This window comes from Anneissia japonica, unplaced genomic scaffold, assembly GCF_011630105.1.
Source record: "Anneissia japonica isolate Jap-2015-1 unplaced genomic scaffold, ASM1163010v1 scaffold287593_len981703_cov172, whole genome shotgun sequence".
NCBI classification, from domain to species: Eukaryota; Metazoa; Echinodermata; class Crinoidea; order Comatulida; family Comatulidae; genus Anneissia; species Anneissia japonica.
In genome coordinates, this window is record NW_022726550.1 from 962,597 (window position 1) to 985,037 (window position 22,441).

At 34.0% G+C, this 22,441-nt stretch overlaps 1 protein-coding gene across 5 annotated transcripts; it reads left to right on the forward strand.

Moving 5' to 3' along the window:
* The first annotated feature begins 7,776 nt into the window (after nt 1-7,776).
* On the forward strand, nt 7,777-18,320 carry LOC117113242. 5 transcript variants are annotated; one of them, XM_033256534.1, is made up of 4 exons: nt 7,777-7,947; nt 11,873-11,940; nt 15,431-15,613; nt 16,049-18,320. In XM_033256534.1, exons 2-4 carry the CDS (start codon nt 11,885-11,887, stop codon nt 18,135-18,137), a joined length of 2,328 nt encoding a protein of 775 aa, XP_033112425.1. In that variant the 5' UTR covers nt 7,777-7,947; nt 11,873-11,884; the 3' UTR covers nt 18,138-18,320. The 5 variants fall into 5 exon arrangements, with proteins under 5 accessions (XP_033112425.1, XP_033112427.1, XP_033112426.1 ...); XM_033256536.1 differs by having other exon boundaries at nt 7,923-7,947; nt 11,839-11,940; XM_033256535.1 differs by lacking the exon at nt 7,777-7,947 and adding an exon at nt 9,540-9,984 and having other exon boundaries at nt 11,839-11,940.
* Nucleotides 18,321-22,441: the final 4,121 nt, after the last annotated feature.

The window sequence follows — 22,441 nt, forward strand, 5'->3', positions numbered from 1 at the left end:
GGGATATACTTAGCAACAGAAGGGCGCCCTGTACGTCGGGCACGAAGTATAGAAAATTTGCATGGTTAAAAAGAAGGGCGCCGCCTACGTCGGGCACGATTTCCGCCTAATTTTTACGATGTGAGTGCTCTATCTGGTGTTTCTAGTATCTTTGATTCCGGACTCGACTTCTTTCAACTTGGGATGATATCTATTGAATGTTTATTTTCTTTGCCTAGAGCCGCTCCTGAAATTGAAGTGCGCCAGCTACAACTTCGTAATTAGATAAAGAAAGACAGTAGCGGGCGTTAAGTACAAAAAGTACAAGACTCCCATTCATAGAATATTGTAAGCGTTTTTGAGCGTTGTGGTTATATTATGTATGTCATAAAATAAGATTAACACAACGTTTTAACAACGTTTGCGACGTGATATAAATCAGAAATTACGGTATAAATACGTATCATGGTTCTACAATAAGGCCTACGTGATTCAATATAGGCCTACTAGCATCCGATCCTTTTAAATTCATTTTTTGAAGTTGTTTGTCTGTAATTATGTCTTCTAGAAGATTATTACTATTGGTGTAAGATTACGATCCTACTACAAAAAATCCTTTTTGATCCATATTTTAAACGTTGTTTCGACTCATATACAGTGCTGCATCCAGGATTTTAAAATGAAGACCAATGCAGCAGCAGAAAAAGTATAAGCAAAATTATAATTTTAAAATTGTAAAAAAAAAAAAAAAAAAAAAAAGGAGAAAAAAAAATGTTCGTAATGGACTAATTAATGCTTGTTAACGTTTTAAGAATAACTTAGTTTGCCTTACTTCCATTAATTCATTATTGTTTTTTTTTTTCACGCTTAATAAAAAAAAAAGCGGGCTACTCAACAAAGCACCCTTTGGATGTCTTCGTTTTAAACACGTAGTTTCTCAAGTAATTACGAAATTTGACCAACATAAATATGTGGGGGTGCATTAGCCCTGGAAAATTATAGGCAGGCAAATTACTAACGTGAGCTAGCCTAGCCAAGAATCAAGGTTGTTGAGAAATGAAAGCCTCTATTCCTTTTTCAGTAAGACTTGGACAAATCAAGGTGCTGGTCTGTTTCGTAAGGTTGTAGAGTCTCTTATGCCATTTTGGCTTGGCTTTTTAACATTAAATTAATCAGGGAAGTGTGGTATGTTTGCTTGGGCCTTTTAACTAAGCTAATTCGTAGTTGCACTGCGCATGCCTGTATCTAAGATCAATCGACATGAACATGTTGAGTGTATGTTTGTTTATGTCTATTGGCATTGATACGGGCATGCGCAGTTCATCTTACGCAGGAAACTTTGTCGTTACATTTGGTCATGGCGGGAAACTTACCAGAAAAATGCAATACTGTATAAGTTTTTCTGTTTTTCCAATTGGCACATGATATGACGTGATCAGCTGTCCTAACAGTGAAAAAGCCATTGTTTTTATGTTCCGATTTTTTTCTTTTATCCCGTTTTCTCTTCTTTTCGCACAGAGTTTGCAGTCCGGCACTTTGGTCAATTTTCGCTCTCAACCTACCGAAATACCGTAACACAGGGTAGACGAACTTAAAAAATTCGCTCGATCCTTTGCAGTGTAGGATTCTATGGTGAACATCACCCTGGATTTCCTTTTACCCTTGCAGCGCTAGTTTGAGTCTCACTGCCGCCTAGTTAGCTTCCATGTTTTTCTTTTTAACTTTGTAATTCCCTTATTGATTTTGTTTTTTGTATTTCATGCATTTCAACATCAGTTCTCATTATGGCAAAGGGGAAAACGCCTGTTTTACTTGAAACTTCGGAGTTCCCTTCGGTATAGGATTCGCACATCTCTTAATTGTCGCCAAGCGTAATTTCCCTGCGATTTTTTTTTAAATACGGTCAAAAAGGGGAGGTATTTTAGAAAGGAGTTTGAAAATGGCATTTAAAAGTTTGGTTTTGAATGAATAAACGGGTTGGCGCTTATGCATTTAATACTCTATCTTCCCGACATTATAGACTAACGTTGAGGAAGTTTAGTCTCAGAGTGCAGTATTAAATTCCATTAGAACTAAGATCTTTATGGTATATACATAATTCATAATTCATAATTTTATTTCACTCAAAATGTAATGAGTCTGGTAGGCAAAAAAGTGAATATGTACCTGTACAAGATGCCTACCTGAGAAACAATGATAAGGGCAAAAACATAATATTATTATTATTATTATTATTATTAATATTACTATTATTATTATAATTATTATTATTATTATTAACGACAATAATAATAATAATAATAATAATAATAATAATAATAATAATAATAATAATAATAGTACAACAATAATATCAGGCTGGCAGCCTAGTCTGAACTAGGCCAAATAATAATAATACAGATAATAATAATAATAATACAGATAATAATAATAATAATAATAATAATAATAATAATTATTATTATTATTATTATTATTATTATTATTATTATTAGTAGTAGTAGTAGTAGTAGTAGTAGTAGTAGTAGTAGTAGTAGTAGTAGTAGTAGTAGTATTAGTATTATTATTATTATTATGCAGATAATAATAATTAAAAAAAAAAATAATAATAATGAATGAAGATAAAAACATGAAATTCATAATTCATGCAATGGTGAAGTGTCTAACCTTAGGCATGATTTTTTTTACAGCTTAGCGCACTTATTGTATATTATTGACTATTTGAACGTTGCAACTAGAAAGGCAGACAAATAACTTCAGGACATTGATAATAATGTGGCAGATGAAATTGATAGAAGATACATGGAAGAATCCTGATAAAGAAGAACATCATCATAGTAATCTTTTTATGCGAATAATGTATGTAAATTTGTTAATAATGAAGACAACGTTGATGATAAGTTCATGTGTTGTTGTTGTTGATGATGATGATGATGATGATGATGATGATGATGATGGTGATGATGATAATAATGACGAGGTCTCGGTTTACAATCTCGATCGAGATCGAGATCCACAATCTATTCAAGAGTCTAATTTGAAGATCTTTATGCCTACACGCCGTCTTATTGACAATCTCATTCCACTATCCTGATTTGTGGGATGGTTTGACTTTCCTTTATTTGTGTTGATTATCTTCTCCGTTTTCAACCATATATTCTGGTTCTTTATATCTGTTCTTTTCAGTTTGCATTTAAAGCGCATAGAAACGAATGTCATAATACATATATAATACATATACTCCAAGAAATATTGTGATTAATTTCTACATTAATTATGTCATGATCATTCCTGTTGATGACATAATTACTGTCGAAATTGGTGCACGATAGCGTGCATTTCAATAGTTGGAGTATGTATTACGGTATATTTTCTTCTGAGATTACTCAGTGGACCTTTCGGTTAATGTTACATTTATTATAATAATAAATGAAGCTTAAATTCTTCAAAACGGCTATTACAACCAGTACCAGTATTAACCAATACCAGAATATGACCAATTTAAATAATTAGGGTGTTTATTTAGTAAATTATTATGTTAATTTTTATATTTAGGTCTTTATTTGTTTAAAAATTAGCTACGACTTACCAGAATGAAATTATATCTCCTTTACTGTTCAGAGTCTAATGGTATTGTCTACGCCATTAAACATCTAAATAGGTTTTAATATCTGTTTTATTGGTGTGATTGATATGATTTTGTTCAAACATCAAAATGGAAATGTAATTGTAATTTTAAATTGAAAAAATATAATTGGGAGAATGGAAGTAATTATAATTGTAGATGGAAAAAGAGTGTAATTACAAGTTGTAATTGACTACATTTTCACTGCAATTGATACCTGCAATGACATGACAATGTTTCAATCAGGGAACAGTTAAACACTGTTCGCTGGTTTTAAAATACTTGAAATGGATTGAAGCATCATGGCTCCCGCATTCTGGCTGTTTTTGTACTTTAAGTAAGTTAACTTATTTTCTATTTTATTTATTTTTATTTTTTTATTTTTTTAAGCGTACAGGTTTGGAATATTTTGAAATCCTATTCCACTATCCTGATTTGTGGGATGGTTTGACTTTCCTTTATTTGTGTGGATTTTCTTCTATCGCTTTCTTCTCTGTTTTCAAATATATATTCTGGTTCTTTATATCTGTTCTTTTCAGTTTGCATTTAAAGCGAATAGAAACGAATGTCAGAATACATATATAATACATATACTCCAAGAAGTATTGGAATGCACGCCATCGTGTTGTGATTAATTTCAACATTAATTATGTCATGATCATTCCTGATGATGACATAACTACTGTCGAAATTGGTGCACGATAGCGTGCATTTCAATACTTGGAGTATGTATTACGGTATATTTTCTTCTGAGATTACTCAGTGGACCTTTCGGTTAATGTTATATTTATTATAATAATAAATGAAGCTTAAATTCTTCAAAACGGCTACAACTAGTACCAGTAGTAACCAATACCAGAATATGACCAATTTAAATAATTAGGGTGTTTATTTAGTAAAGTATTATGTTAATTTTTATATTTAGGTCTTTATTTTTTTTAAAAATTAGCTACGACTTACCAGAATGAAATTATATCTCCTTTACTGTTCAGAGGCTAATGGTATTGTCTACGCCATTAAACATCTAAATAGGTTTTAATATCTGTTTTATTGGTGTGATTGATATGATTTTGTTCAAACATCAAAATGGAAATGTAATTGTAATTTTAAATTGAAAAAATATAATTGGGAGAATGGAAGTAATTATAATTGTAGATGGAAAAAGAGTGTAATTGCAAGTTGTAATTGACTACATTTTCACTGCAATTGATACCTGCAATGACATGACAATGTTTCAATCAGGGAACAGTTAAACACTGTTCGCTGGTTTTAAAATACTTGAAATGGATTGAAGCATCATGGCTCCCGCATTCTGGCTGTTTTTGTACTTTAAGTAAGTTAACTTATTTTCTATTTTATTTATTTTTATTTTTTTATTTTTTTAAGCGTACAGGTTTGGAATATTTTGAAATCCTTATGTTAAATTTATTTTATTTTTTTTAATTTTTTTTTTATATTTTCAATGAAAAATAAATGCGATCGTTAATATCTACCTTGGTACAATCATTGTAAAGCTGTAATCATACGACTACTTATACAGAATTTTACTACCGTATACTATAGGCATAGGCTAGGACCAGGCCTCCTACTATAGTATAGAGGCCTAGTCCAAGACCCTTGTTGCAAATCCCAGCCCACATAAGCCTAGCCTATAATGCCTATAATCATAGGGCTCGGGAATCGTGATCGCGGTACCCTGACCATTAAAAATTAGCAGACGTACTGGGAAGCGTTGTTGTTCACGGCATTGGACGGCAGCGAAAAATGATTTTCCCATCATTAATGGAACAGGCCCACGTCACGCTTGGCTGATTAGTTTTGATTTACATTTCCACAAAATCCTGGTTCTCACGAGAGCCCTATTATCCGGATCGGTAGCTAAACGTTAGCGCTAACCATTAGCACCTGCGTGTGAACGCCCGATCGGTTAGCTCTAACCGTTAGCAGTATCTGGCTACGCTATCGGTTAGCAAGTTGAGCGCGTTTTTATTATCAACCAATCACACGTACGCATTTACAATTTCCAGTTTCTTATTGGCCAGTGATTCGATCATCATAATTTTAGTATCCGGATCGGGATTTTCTCGTTTGGACACACGACAGCTAACGGTTAGCAGGATCCGGATCCTGATAACCGTTAGCAGCCATGTGGGAATATAGCCAAAATGTATTTCAAACCAGTCATGCTTGGCTGGTTTTGATTTACGTTGTGCAACAGAATTTGGAGAGGGCGTTTGATCAAGTCAGACATACGTTTTGAATGGTAGTCTCTTCTTCTTCTTCTTCTTCTTCTTCTTCTTCTTCTTCTTCTTCTTCTTCTTCTTCTTCTTCTCCTTCTCCTTCTTCTTCTTCTTTTTCTTCTTATTCTTCTTATTATTCTTCTTCTTCTTATTATTATTATTATTATTATTAGGCCTATTATTATATTATTATTAAAATGAGGCTCAGAATTATTAAAGTTTTAAATTTTAAAAAAATTGTAAAGACATTAAAATTATTATTTTCAGAACAGACCCTATAGAGTGTGTATTCCACTAAACAAGAATTGGTTAGTACCCAAATAATCAAAATATTATTGTTGCAACATGTGCTGCAGTGCATGCCACAGTTTCACTATAACAGTACTTGTTTTGAATTTAGAAATTGCCCGTACTCGCGCGAATAGGCGCCCGGGCGCTTAAAATATTTTTTGCACTTTCTGAGGGGCGCTTATTCAAACGGGGCGCTTATGAAAACAGAGAGGAAATTGAGGGAGCGCTTATGGAAATAGATGAAAATCGAGGGGTTCTTATGGGAAATTGTTAAATTCAAGAGGCACTTTTTGAATGAAAAGGCCTATATAAGGACATTACGAATGGTGGTTAGGCGGAAAAGATACCGGTAATCATCCAGAGAACATGGCTCATGACAAGAATGCTGTGAATATAACAGCAGACTAGCAGATGCTGTTGTGGTGGGTAGTGGTTAGCTTGTTGGTCATCGGCCGATTAAGATTAGCAGGATGGCAGAATCATTGTATTTTTTCTTGAAAACTCAGATGAGAATGTGCTAAAGGTCGGGAAAAGAAAGTAGGACTAGGCATAGACGAATAAGTAAAAAGAGTAAAGTTGGATATATACTGTAAGAGACAGGTTATACCACTCTCTAGGGTCTTTGTATAACTTTTCTTAAATTAATAATTTTAATGTCTTTAATTTTTTTTTTATTTAAAAATCTAATAACTCTGAGCCTCATTTTAATAATAATAATAATAATAATAATAATTTATTATTATTATTATTATTATTATTATTATTATTATTATTATTCAAAAGTGCAAAATATGCCTTAGGTCTAGCTAGAGTTAAATTATTATTATTATTATTATTATTATTATTATTGTTATTATTGTTATTATTATTATTATTATTATTATTATTATTATTATTCAAATGTGCAAAATATGCCCTAGGTCTAGCTAGAGTTAAATAGTATGGGGGCCCTAGTATCATCATGAAGAAGTATAGCTTGCCTCTATAGCCCTGAGGTCTAGGGGTAGCTAGTGATTTTTTTTTCTCGAGAATATGCTAAAATAGGCCTAGGCTCACTTCCAAATTTATACTGTAATTTAAGCCTAGAAATAAATTATTGTGCGTAGACTTAGGCCATAGGTCTGATTATTATTGTATATTAATATTACAAGTTAACCTTCTTTTGCATAATTTGCGTCTTGATGTCCAGCAACAAATCTAGATGCACAATGTCTCTTTCCCGTATGTTTTTCTACTTTGCTATTATGGCATGCACTACCTCAAACAGGCCCTTTTCACGAATCGGTAGACATCTTGTGATGTAAAGTGATGAATCAGCGGTGCGTAACCAACATAAAATAAGATAAGCTTTTGGGCCGATTTTCTGACATCATGTTATTTTTAAAAGCATAACTCCATAACGGGGCGTCGTATCCAAAAACTTTTTCCTGCAAAATGTTCTTAAAAGACTAGTCTACACCACTATATGTTTGAAAAAAAAATTAAAAATGTTTTTGACCTCTGAAATCAAGATGGAAAAAGAAAGAAACGTAGTGTATTAAAATAGGCCTAGATGCATTACAGTGCAGTAGCATTTGAACTACGTTTTGAAAAATTAGAACTTCATTTTGGGAAACTAGATCTACATTTTGAGAAATTTACGCCTACGTTTGATAAATTAGACATTGAATTTTGCAAGTACATTTTGATTTTAACAATGACATTTGCTGCGTATGGCGCCCCATAGAAGACTTTTATTTTTAGTATAGTGATGAAACTTTGGAATTTCCAGATTGAAAACATACGGTCGAAGAAATAAGGCAATTTAGACAGGTAAGTCAAATTTCAAAATGTCCACTTTTCAAAACCTATTATTTCACAAAATCGTAGGCCTGCAAGATGTACAGGACAAACGTTCAGGCCCCCCAAAAAAACCCTCCAGGTCTCTGCCCCTGGACCACTAAATTTCAAAAGGTCCACTTTTTAGCCCACTCTCTGAGAGAGAGAGAGAGAGAGAGGGCCCCCCCCCCACCCACTTTTGGACAGCTCTGGATCCGCCCCTGAAAACTACAATCAGCATGCTAAACCACTCAGAGAACATTATAAGGAACAAAGTGTAAGAGTACTGGATTACAAAACCAAGAAATGGAAACCTGCGTTAATAGATGGACCAAGTGGTCAACCCATGGAGGTAAACAAATTTTATACCTCCATGGTCAACCTAGATCATATTTTCTGACTACATCATCAGGAGCCCAGTATCATAGAAATCGGCGACACATACGCACAACTGGTGAGAGTTTCCAGAATACGCTGAAGGATGATATACAGGACATCATTGGTGAGCCTTGACACACCAAATGAGTCAAGAAACACACCACCATGATCAGCTGAATTACCTAAGGTAATACCTAGCTGTGACCGGGCAAAGCACTCGATACATCACTAGATCTGGCCGATCTGTGCATCAACCAATGCGCTCGACTTATAAGTAAAATTTAATAAATCACAACTCTTATGCAGTATACAATAACCTAATATCTTTAAACCTTAACAAAAAAAATATTGGAGCACATAAAAATAAATATGCATACTATAATGGACAATAATACTCAGGTATGCAATAATTAGTGAATATAATAATGAACCACGTAGATTAGATAAGTAGTGATCATCATTTATGCAAACAGCATACAGTTAGTAATAGTTAGAAGTTGACAAACACTAAAGAAGGCAGATGTCACAGTATTAAGATACTGTACTGTACTGTACTGATTTAATTAATAACTTGTTTGCTGCCACCTATGTTGTTTTGACTTTTGACCAAATAAAACGCTTCCATTGTTAGTATTATTACATATGCATGATTATTTATTACTGTGTTTTGATCTACAAGTATCCACTTGACGATTCACCATCAAATCCCTATACTACGACAGTACACTACTCATGTACTGCAATGTTGATAGAAAATGGCCCGGGAAAATGGCCCCTGAAAAAAGGCCCCGGTAAAAATGGCACCAGAAGAAAAGGCCAGGTACAAATGGCCCCAAATGACAGGTACACCTTTATTGTATTGTATTATAGAAGGTACAGTATTACATAGTCACAACTTCTGCACATAAGGTGCAGATAAAAATGTTTTGGTTTTTCTATTTAAAAAAAAATATTTAGAAAACCTCATTTGACATTTTTTATCTTAGCCTCAATTTGTTCTTAATTTGTTCTTAATTTTTTAGCAGGATTAACTATAGTGTGAAAAACACTCTGACTCCATGTCCATGTGGGCTTAGCTTTTATCCAATTCAAGTAAGTCAATTACTACACACAGTGAGCCTTTGCAGAAAATCAGACTTAAGGTTCCCCTATTTGCCTAAGACTTAAATTGCATTCATTTTCTTCACTAAATTACCTAATTAGTCAACTGACAAAAAAAATTAAAAACCATGCCCATTTATTCCTGATAGTTCTAGAATACAACATTATTTTCTATAAATATATATATACCATAAATATACATTTTATTAAGCACTTCTCTTAAATACATGTCAAAAGCGCAGATCCAGAGTTTACCCTGAATAACACAGATGGGTTGCCATGGTAGGCGGGGTCATGAGAAGAGAGCTAATTTTTCTGTCGCTGGAACACATTTTAGTGTAATATGAAACCCATAAAATATTAGTACTGGCATTTATTAATGTGTCTGTGGAAAATGTAACAAATGCATAATCCATATTCATCATAGCCCTGATATTAGTTTAAAACATTTTTCAGGAGTGGATCCAGAGATGTCCAAGTTGCGTACCCGGTGAAGGCTGGTTACGACGATTTGGTGGCACATCGATTGAGTATTTTCATTCATCTGGCCATGTAAGTCAGTGGCGTATCTAGATGTCTCGAAATGGGGGGGGGGCTGATGAAGGTGAATTGAGAGAGTTTGATGATCAGTCGAGGGGCGCTAATTCGCAAAATAAGGTGATTTTAGTGATTTTTAACTGCTTGACCCGGATTTGAAACCAGTGCCAGTATCTTAGGTATGCATGTGGTTAACATACACTGTAAGCAATAATTCAGTCCAATGAAACTGTTTATCATCTTGATACCTTCCGACGAAAGTTGACCCTACCAGCGTCACCTCGGCGTCGCAACCGATCGATCTAAGGTGACGTTATATGGGTGTTTTATAGGTTATTGAGAATGGTAATATCATCGGAAAAATAGATAAAATAACAGTTGAATGACCAACCAAGACAACTGAAGACAACAGTTCGTTATTAGAAGTTTTTTAATATAACTTTATTCTGAAAATTAATCTGAAAATCGAGTTGCCGCCCCCGGCGTTGTCAGTGACGTACGATTTGTGTGCGATTTTTACCAATTAACCCCTAAGTGAAAAATAGTTGAGCCATGTAGTACCTTGCTAATCAATTCAGAAACACGGTAGTTTGTTTATTGGTAGCGTCCCTTCGCTGCCAAAAATAGTTTTTTGGCAGTTGCGTCCTCGGGCACATCGTGAGGGCGTTTTAAAGGCTGGTTACGATTTGGTGGTACATCGATTAAGTATTTTCATTCATCTGGCCATGTAAGTCAGTGGCGTAACTAGATGTCTTGAAATGGGATTTTTAACTACTTGATCGTGATTTGAAACCAGTGTCAGTATAATCTATTATAACCAATATATTAATAACTACAAGGTTTGTGGGAGTAAATTCCCTTAGGCCTAGTTCAGAATAGGTGGATAAACCCGGGTTTATAGTAACTAGGCCCTGGTGCGCAACCGTGTTTAACTTTTCTAAAGGCCTCTTCACACTTCAACGATAACGATAACGATAAAAATGCTAAAAAGCGATTGTTCATATAAAAAACAAAAGAAATAAGAGATGTTTTTACACTAGGACGATTCTATAACGATTTATCGTGTATGCAATAACAAATTATTTTAACAAATCAAATCAGATGACGTCATAATCATGGACAAACGATAAAATCCCGCTAGTCTGAATGCCCGGCAAAGTTCATTCGGACTTAACGTTGAGCCAGGCTTAACTCAAGCCTGGCTTATCTCCAAGTCTGAACGTAGCCTTAATACGAATTAAGGGTAGCACAATCTTATTGTCATACAAATTACAGCTCCCACTGATGTCTCAGTCGAGAAATACGGGTAACTGAAGTTTTTCTCGCAAATCTGACTACAAAACCATATCGAAAATTTCACATTTTACAGGCTCTGAGTTGTGCTTCGCACACGCCGCCGAGGACGGCGTTCCGGGAACCCTGCGTCCAGTGTCAATGTCAAGATAGACACATGTATGACTGAGCTGAGCGACTCCCAGTTAGTAGTAGTGGTTACGTAACGTTTGTCATGCACACTGTATCATGCGCTATAGAAATAGAAGACCATAGTGTAATGGGAATGAACCTCTCTAGTACAGTAGGGCCTACAATACAATTAGTGTAAAAGTGTAAGATTAGGCTAGTGAGGATTTAAATTAGGTCCTAATGGTAATGTTCAAAATAAAAATCAATGAACGTAAGTATGATTGTTGAAAAAATGGTCAAAATTTTATTTTTATTTCTCACCCTGATAAATAATAAAATCAATTAATTTTTGTAAACGTAAATATCTGGCGCCAATGCACTTTAGCATTCACCGACATGTCATTCAATGAAATTAAGGAAGGTTATGGGTTAGGATGTCATTGAGTGTACTATTATTTTTCACAGTTTAGCACTTTGCATTTGTTTTATTAACCGCCAGAGCAACACAAATATGGACCATGATATGTTGGCAGATGAAATTGAGAGGAGATACATAGATGAACCCTGGTAAGAAGAACATCATAATGTATAGTCATTTTTCTATCCTTATAATGTATGTACTTCATAAGGCAAACGTTATAAGGGCAACGTTAATGATGATGACGACGATGAAGAGATGATGATGATAATGATAATGATCATAGGGTGGATTTAGGGGGGCATCCCCCCCACCATTTTTGGTAAATAAAAACAAATAAATAATTGGTCACCAAAAACGCCTCAGCGGTTACTTTCGGGCATCCGAAAACAAACATTTTTTCGCGGGGGCATGCCTCTAGACCCCTATGGAAATGTTGTCTCGGTCGGCCCCACTTTTGACCATGATGACGTCACTAAAGTTAAAATTGATAGAAACATTGTGAAAGAAATTGTCCCAGCTATAACATACTCGAAGTGGTGGGAGACGATTGATCAAGAAAATGTGAGATGCGTTCAAATAAGTATAGAAATAATGACGTCTTAAATAAAAATTCAGTTTTTTTATTCAGATGGCAATATGATGATGTCACAATGTCCGATCAGCCATTATAATCTATAAAATTCTATCTGCAACTCATGTGCTTTCAGAATATGTAATAAAATTTGCAGGTCACCTTTCATTCTAAGGAGCTATAACCAAAGAACTTAAATAGCAGAAGAATGAGCTGTTCCGCGTATTTGCATTAAAATTGATGGAACATCCGCCCTCCCGCGAATGGGGTAAAACTTGAATATTTTACTAAGTGGAGAAACTACAGGAAACAAACGAACCAGAGCGGCACCTTTATTATTACTATATAGCGCCGCCACGGATGTTCCACTTTATTGGAAAGCTGCTCTATCTTCTGCTATTTATTACCTTTGCTATAACTGGTTAAAAATAGGCATGATTTTAAACATATTTAAATGTTGACGCACACGTACGCGCATGTTATGATTCCTGCACAGAAAATTAAGCTACATGACATTCAACCTTGACCTGAAGTTTATTCCCACTGAATATTAGGGAGCTTTCGATTTCACGACGACGATAGGACGTAGAACATAATGACGTCACTAAAAGTCATCCGCACATGCGAGAATGTTAAGGTCACCTCGTCGAGTAGATTCTGGAATGCAAGTGGCCAAATCTATGTATGAAGAGAACGTAGGACGTCAGGTAGGACGGTCATGCATGAGTGATTCCGTTCTAGCGTCGCGTTGTCGCACAAATCGAAAGCTCCCTATTCAGAAATGACGGCTGGTTAGGATGATATGGGGGTCATCAAAGTTTTGAGAAAAGATGAGGGGGTAAAAAAAACCCATTTATTTTCAGCATGACGACGTCATCAAAATGTAAAAAGAAGTCACATATGTGAAAGAGAATTGTCTTAGCTATAACACTCCAAGTTGGAAGATGATCGATTATGGATAAGTGAGATATGCTCAAATGCGCATTTTCAAAAAATGACGTCATAGATAAAATTAAGTTTTTTTTCATTCAGATGGCAATATGATGACGTCACAATGTCGGATGAGCCCTTATGATCTATAAAATCATATCTACAACTCATGTGCTTTCAGAATATGCAATAAAAATTGGGGGTCGCCTTTCATCCTAAGGAGTTTTAACTGATCAAAATAGGCCTGATTTTATCATATTTTTACTGTATATTGGCACAAAGCGCGTAAAGATCGCTATGTTTGATGCAGGCGTACGACATTGCTATCGGCCATAAGATGACTGAAAAGAATGACAATTAGTGAATTCATTGTTAGGAACCCAAAATATGTAAGAAAACGTAATTTATAGCTTCTGTACGTGATGCGTGCATACAAATGCGCGCGCGTAGTGGAAAAAAAATTGAAATGGTCAAAATGGTCTGAAACGTGCTCTAATTTAGTGAGTGATTTTGATTTTGAGCATTTTAAAATTTTGACGCACACGTGCACGCGTGTTATGACACGCACACAAAATATTTTGGTACATGACATTTAAACTTGACCTGAAGTTTATGCCCACTGAATATGATTTAGAAACGAAAATTAGTTACGATAATATAATTGATAATGTAAAAAAATGTAAAATTGCGCATAGATGGCATCACACATCACTGAGCACATTAAAAAGCTTATTGTGACTATTCCAGGCCAAGCCAAATGTTCGTTGAAGCTGAAATATACGTAGCTTGTGGCGATTTTGGGATATCGTGCTAACAAAGAAAGAAGAATAAAAAGATGAAGAAAAAAAAATCTTTGGTAATAACAAGGTGTGATCCGCTTAATACAAAAAACTATGGTACCAAGTAAGCACCTTTATTTTGATTTAATTTGCGAAGGACAAGCACCCACCTATAATTAAAAAAAAAAAAAAAAAATACATTCACATTTTTGCCTGTGAGTGCCATTTGCGCATGCAAGCAACTAAAAGTATCTCAGCCCCAACTATGGTGAGGGGAAAAAGCTGTGGCCTTCCACCTGTTATGGAATAATGAAATGACACCACCACATTGACAGATGAAATGACGCCACCACATTGACACAATGTCGTTGACCACGAAACTTAATGATGGTGTGATAATGGTTGTGGATTGTAGTGGCCAATGTTAATGATGATGATTTTGGTTATTACCGTAATAAAGAGTAAATTCATTCAGATTGTCGTAACAATATTTCAAAATAAGTTTACTTGTACTTTTCCAAAATAATTCTTCATCTCAGATTATCAAACACTAATTAGAAATATGGTTCAGTAAAATTGATGGCAACTGTGATAATGATTATTATTAATCATGTCTATACCGTACTCGAGCGAATAAACGCCTGGGTGCTTAAAATATTTTTTTTGCACTTTCTGAGGGGCGCTTATTCAAACGGGGCTCTTATTTAAACGGGGCGCTTATGAAAACAGAATGGAAATTGAGGGGGCGCTTATGGAAATAGATGAAAATCGAGGGGTTCTTATGGACAATTTTTAAATTCAAGAGGCACTTTTTGAATGAAAAAAGATTATATAAGGACATCACGCATGGTGGTTAGAAAATATAATCATCCAGAGAAAATGGCTCATTACAAGAATGCGTGAATATTTACATGACAGCCAAATAGCAGATGCTAGTGGTTAGCTTGTTGGCCATCGGACGATTAAGATTAGCAGGATGGCAGGATCATTGTATTTTTTCTTGAAAACTAGGTGGGAATGTGCAAGAGAAATATCCTCATTTTGATATTGACTGAAGAAGAATGTGTTTCCACTCTACAGCTCAAATCATACCAACAACCACAGTCCAAGTATTGATTGGATTATTGACTTGCTAAAAAGAAAATCTTATGAGGGGCGCTTATTCAAATTAGAAGGGGGTGCTTATTCAAACGGGGCGCTTAAGGAAATTTTTACCTTAGGAGGGGCGGTAATTCGAGAGGGGCACTTATTCAAACGTGGTGCTTATTTGCGCGAGTACGGTAATTTGCTGAAGACAATTTATATTTTACATTTTTATCACGTTTATACACTAGTTTACGTTTACATTTTATCCAGGCAAGTTGGGCCAAGCAATACCTGGGATAAGAGCATTAAACAAACGTCACACCGACTTGTAGAAGTGTCAAAAAATGATGAATATAAGCATATACAGAAACTGTTCAACAAGACACTTCCGGAAGGAAATATAATAAAACTCGAACGGGTTGAAAATTATAATTGTCGGGCTGCATATGGACGGTAAAATGGGTTTCTTTTTATTTTTAATGGCAATCAAAATAGTTGTGTTTTAGTAACAACTTCTCAATTTTTCAAACATTGTTTTAGTTACTCATAACTTTTATTGAAATGATTTTTTTTCTCTTTAATTACATTTATTTCAGAGTTAGAAATCAATATTTAAATCAAACGCTATTATGATTAAAACAAATTATTTAAAATAGATAGGATGGAAATGTGATGGTCACTTTCCAATATTAATTCCGTGGTTTATTTTTAGCAAAGTGTGTCACGATTTTCCCTCACAAGTCCTTCACATTTTTACTCACAAGTAAAAAGCTAATTAAAGATAGTGGTTCCAGTGATATAAGTCGACGGGATGTAACAATTCCATTGTTATAGTTGTTTGCACCCAATTGGTTAGTAATAACAATATTATTTTTTTGTTTCTCGAAGGCGAAAAGAAATAATGATTAAAACGAATTGCTTTGACGAACGTCAACTTTTTCATGGTACTGAAGAAGAAAATGTTGATGACATTTGCCGAGAAAATTTCGATTTCCGTCTGAGTGGGAAGCGAATTGGTGCTAAATATGGTAACGGAGCATATTTCGCACGAAACGCTAAGTATGCTAATGACTACGCAGAAGCCGATGATCACAACATAAAAAAGATGTTTGTAGCACGAGTTATGGTCGGTAGGTACACCCGTGGAACACAGGGCATTCGAAGACCGCCATATAAAGATCCTGAGAATAAATCAAGAGGAATGTATGATTCTTGCGTTGACAACACAAGTGATCCAAATATCTTTGTGTTATTTGATAACCATCAAGTATATCCAGAATACCTGATCACATATTCAACCGCCAGTGTCAATCAAACATCCTATAGTAATAGCAACCAGCAATCCTCCCCAAACACTTATTCCAGGCAGTCATTAAACGCCAATCAAACTTCTCATAGTAGAAGCAACCAACAACAGTCACCAAACAAGATTAACCCATTGCCTTCCAGGCAATCTAAAAGAAGTGTGGTGGGTGTCTATCAAACATCTTATTATAGTAATAGCAACCAGCAATCCTCCCCAAACACTTATTCCAGGCAGTCATTAAGCGCCAATCAAACTTCTCATAATAGAAGCAACCAACAACCGTCACCAAACCAGATTAACCCATTGCCTTCCAGGCAATCTAAAAGAAGTGTGGTTGGTGCCAATCAAACAGCTTATAGTAGTAGCAACCAGCAATCCTTCCCAAACACTTATTCCAGGCAGTCATTAAGCGCCAATCAAACTTCTCATAGTAGAAGCAACCAACAACAGTCACCAAACCAGATTAACCCATTGCCTTCCAGGCAATCTAAAAGAAGTGTGGTTGGTGCCAATCAAACAGCTTATAGTAGTAGCAACCAACAGTCATCGAATCAGATTAACTCATTACCTGACTGGTTAAGACAACTATATCAGTCTTCTGTGCAATCTATAAGAAGTGTAGTTGGTGCCATTCAAACAGCTTATAGTAATAGCAACCAGCAATCCGCAAACCCTGCTAGTAATGTCAACCAACAATCTCCAAATACTTATAACACTTGGCCTTCCATACAGTCAATAAAAAGTGCACTGGATAACATTAATAATGATAATTTTACAGAATTAGAAATATTTTCATTGTTTTTATTATTCATGACATCAGTTTCATTATTACTAACCTACACCCCTTCTTATGTTTTTTTTATCTATCTATTGTTTTGTTTCGTATCTATTGTACGGCCACCCAACGTGATCTATTGGATGAATGTTTGGTGGAGGTGTGTGTATAGGAAGGAAATATGCCTAATAGTCATTTTATCATTATTGTTATTATTATCATTAGTATCACAATTATTTACAGATTGGGTTCCAATTTTGTCGTCAGTTTGTTATAATAATTTTGACATGTATATACTGTTTTCCCTCTTTATATCCGCCAAGATGTATGTAAATGAGATGGAAATTGATGTCAAATCTGTGTGTCAATTTGTATTATTATCAGAATTATTTATAGTATTATTGTTACCAGTAATTCTGTTATTTCTATATTTATTAGAAGTATTAATTTTATTTTGTTACAATCATTTTGTTATATTGTATCTAATGATTTCCACTGTGATATTTGTTAATATATATGCAAATAAGAATATGGATGTTAAATATAAATATAAGTGTGGCTTAATATCACAATTATTCATTTTATTTATGTTACTAATATTACCATTATTTCTTTATATAATACAAAAATTACTATTATGTCGCTATAATATGCTTGTTATGTATGTAGGTTTACTGTTTTTTATTTTTATATACGCCAGCATCTATGAATACAAAATGAATATAAAGGACGGGCATGTGTGTAAGTGGGTAATAATATCAGAATTGTTAATACTGTCATTGTTCCCAGTATTGCAATTAATTATATATATTTCGCAGATATTAGTATATATTTTTCTCATTTTATTTATATTGGTTTCCATTATCATACCGACCCTGATCTTAAATCTGCTATGAAAATATGTAATAATTATCATTTTACAGTAAAAACTTTCGAAAAGCAACTGCCGACACAGAATTATTAGATTTTAAATATTTCGCCCATTTCTAGATGGCGGGAAATGAGCTTTCTTGACTTCTGAAATTTCATTTATAAATGACTTTTTAAATTCTTCAAAATTCAAAGTTTTCCCCTCTTGAAAACGGTCAGGTAAATTTTTCTCATTTTTTATTTTATGTGTGTATACACATAAACAAATGAGTAGTTGCATGCGTATTCTTTTTTCCACGAATCGATAAATCCCAACAAGAAAGGGTGGTCCGGGGGTTCTCCCCTTGGAAAATTGTGATTCCTACAGTAGATGGCGGGAAATGAGCTTTTTCGACATTTGAATTGTGTTTTAATGACTTTTATGTTCTTCAAAATTCTAATTTTCTTAAGTGTCCCATCCTTCTCCTCCTTCTTCCCTCTTTCTTTTCTTGCCTTTCTATCCGATTATACAAAAATCTCCAGACATTATATATTTCCGCCGGCCATGATTGTAATAACTTTGTAACATTGTAATAACTTCATAACAATCAAGCTGTCGCACTTTGTAATAACTGCCTGTCACGCTTTGTAATAACTGAACTGTCGCACTTTGTACTAAAATCTGTCGCACCAGGGACCCTGGTCACAATTTGTAATATTATCTTGTTTCATTTATTACCGTAAGTTATAACTCTTAATTTAATTAAAAATAATATTGTAGAATGTTGCATATTATGGATGACTAATACTACAAGGCCAAGGTCATATACAAGTTTTACTAACAATTTGGACTATAATTTCTTGGTGCCTTACTGCGTTGTATGTAATCCCAAATCAACAAATGTAAGATATTTTTTCCTCGCGCGCGTGCGTGATACTACAAGGTCAAGTTCATATACTAGTTTTACTAATAATTGGGATTGTAATTACGGTGTTTAAATTTCAAAACAAGATGGATTACTGCGTTATACGTAGTTTCAAATCAACAAATGTTGTGACACAGATCCAATACACGATCTGTGGTTGTGAGATTGATTTTTGTTGCGCACATGCAGGTCAATGTTAAATACAAATGCTACTATATTTGCCGTCCACAGACGAGTCAACCAAAGTTGTCTCCAGTCATCTCGGTTCACCATACAATTGGCATTCCACAGTACTAGTATATGGTGTTTATAAATTTAAAACCCGGTTGCTTACGGCGGTTGTATGTAATCCCAAATCTAAGTTTGTCTCCCGTTGCTCGCGTGCATGGTACAGTGTCAAGGGCATATGCAAGTTTTACTCATAATTAAGATTATAATTTTAAAACTCGGCGGCAATACTGTAACATAATTAAATGAAACAAGTTATTACAAAGTGCGACAGTTTGATTGTTACAAAGTGCGACAGGTTATTACAAAGTACGACAATTTTGTTACTAAGTGCGACAGGTATTACAAAATGCACGTTGTTCACCTTTTAGTGTATTTCATGGTGGCCGCTTCCCATCGTTTTGTAACATCAGGACATACTAAACGAAAGTAAACCTCAACCGATTACCATTGCTTTATATTTTTTTGACATGTGAACCCACAATGTTATTTTTGTACTTTATTACTGGCACATTATGATACTTTTATGATTATTAGCTGATGATACCAATTTATTTCATGATTTTTCGGGAAACCATATTGATCTATTTGTAACCATAATTTTCAACATGTTATTGAATGGTGTAAGGCAAATAAATTAAATATTAACGTACGTAAAACGGATTATGTTATCCTTCATAAGTAGTAAACAGGTCTCTAGCATTGGTAATTTTTAAAGGATAAGCAACTTAAAAAACCCGAAGAGGTAATGTTTGTAGGCGTAAAAATTGATCATATTAACGACGTTGACAAAAATATTAAAATGAAAGCCGGTATTTTATATAGATTAGAAATACGTTCTACCAACAAATACTGTATTTTAATTTTATTACAGTATATAAAAATATAATTCAACCAATCATTGTCAAAAAATGTAAAACACATCTATTGTTATCACAACATTGTGATTAAAGCTGGCTCACCCTATTTTTTCCGTTTGTCTGTAATGTTATTTACGCTATTAGTTAATTATTATAATTATTATTATAATTATTATTATCGTTATTATTCTTTATTATTATTATTATTATTATTATTATTATTATTATTATTATTGTTGTTGTTCTTATGCTACTGTTCTTGTTACTGTTCTAATACTGTCTATTATGAATTGCTTATCATTAACAGAAATTCGTTCGTACTGTATTTGTGTTGGAATAATTGGATGAAACCTTGACTAGCGTAAGCTATTTGTTTCAATCCATTTTTGCATTGACGACATGAACTTGAATGGATGAATATCACATTAACATACTGTTGAAAGTATAAGTAAACTATACGAGTAGGCCTATTTTTGCTGGTAAAAAGAGCCATAATTTGTGAAACATGGAATCTCTGTGACTGTGACTTGCAAAGAATTACATAATTGACCTAACAAGGGCCTCGAATTAATAATGTTTCATTCTTAATTCTTGATGCGTGTAGTATGACACCTTTGATAGCGATAGTTGCTTTTGTTTTTTTATATTTTAAACATGAACTTTGATGTTTTGTATTTTTGTATTCCTCTTTTCTATATTGGGGTTATTTTATGAATAAAATGAAATTGTAGGCAAGTACTGTGCAAAAACGTAAACAATTAATTTCAAACATTTAATTGCTGAGTAGGTAGGCCTACCCTAATCACGATATTGGGTGGATCCTTTTTAGTCATATCAATTATACGGTGACGTAACATGGGATTGACTGCACCTATTCGATTTATTACGTTTTACAACACACCTATATAGACCTTGTCATTTGATTGGATGTCTTATCCCGTAAAATTGGTTATTTACACCATTTCGTCACCAAGGTGAAATAAGGTCCATCAATGCATTGTTCCTTCCATTCCTTCTGTCCCATTGCATGCCGAATACTGTACAATGTTTTCATTTGTTGAAGGATGACTGTTTTTTTTAATTTTTTTTTCGTTTATTAGGCTTACCAATTACTGTATTGCTAGTTGTTTATGTTCTACTGACTGGAAGAAAAGTAAGAATAATTTAGATTTTTCATTAAAAAAAAATTATCAAATGACAATGATCTACTTTAGGGGTGTTATAAAACGAATAATGAATGTTTTGTATTCGAGTAATGGAAAGAATATTTTCATTAGTTGAAAGATTGTTTTATTCAAGTCAGCTCCACCTCATTAAATAGAAGGAGATAACTCTATTGAATTGTGTAACACTGTATATTGAATTGTATAATTAAACTTGATTTGTGTAATTGATTTATACAGTATATAATTGGCAGTTCTCATTGTAGTTTGTGATCTTGTAATATATTCTGTAGTGCTTTTTTCAGTCCATTGTGATAGTTTGTGTAAGTTTGTTTTTTATTCTGTAATTAAATGTTTTTTATTTTGTAATTAATCAGACTAATTCATTTTATTATGCAATGTAATGGCATAAAAATATACAATATATCACTAAAGCTGTCCACATAATCAAGTTTAGTGTATACTTGTGATTTAATAATAATATGTCGTTCTTATATAGCGCTTAATGCCTTAACAAAGCCTCTAAGCGCTTTACATTATTGACTATAGAAAGTTTGAAAATATCCATGCGGATCTAGCTGGATACTCAATATCAGGGGGAACTATCCCACCCAATATTCTTGTAACCAATAAAAAACCCAATATCACTATTGTCAATAATAAATGTATCAAACTATATGAACTTACTGTACCACTGGAACCCAATATTCTCAAGGCTAATGAACGAAAATCATCTAAATATGTGGAACTTGTTGGGGATATCCAAGCTAAGGGGTACCAATGCAAATTAGTATGTTTGGAAATAGGAAGTAGGGGGGTTATATCAAAGGAAAATGAAATGCGCCTTAAATTAATGTCTAAGTTAAATTCATCTCAATTTAAGAATTTGAAAAAAACTTTATGTAATACGGCTCTGGCATGTAGTTATACAATATGGAATGCCAGGTTTAATCAAATATGGGATAATTGTAAATTTTTGGAGTAAGTTGATGAAATTCCTTTTTGTTCTCGTTGCTTTTCTTTTGTCCTGCCTCGTTTGAATTCCAAACTTGGACCTGGAATGAATGTATACTTTCTTTTGTGAAATTTTAAAGACAATTCCATTGTTCTTAATATCCAGAAATCCAAAAAATTCTCTAAACGTATTGTTAAGGCTTTTCTTGCATATAACAAA

Coding starts and splice junctions, on each gene's coding strand:
- LOC117113242 (XM_033256534.1), top strand. CDS start 11,885: ATGGACCATGATATGTTGGCAGATGAAATTGAGAGGAGATACATAGAT. Junction 11,941..15,430: donor AGATACATAGATGAACCCTG/GTAAGAAGAACA, acceptor CATTTTATCCAG/GCAAGTTGGGCCAAGCAATA. Junction 15,614..16,048: donor TGTCGGGCTGCATATGGACG/GTAAAATGGGTT, acceptor TGTTTCTCGAAG/GCGAAAAGAAATAATGATTA.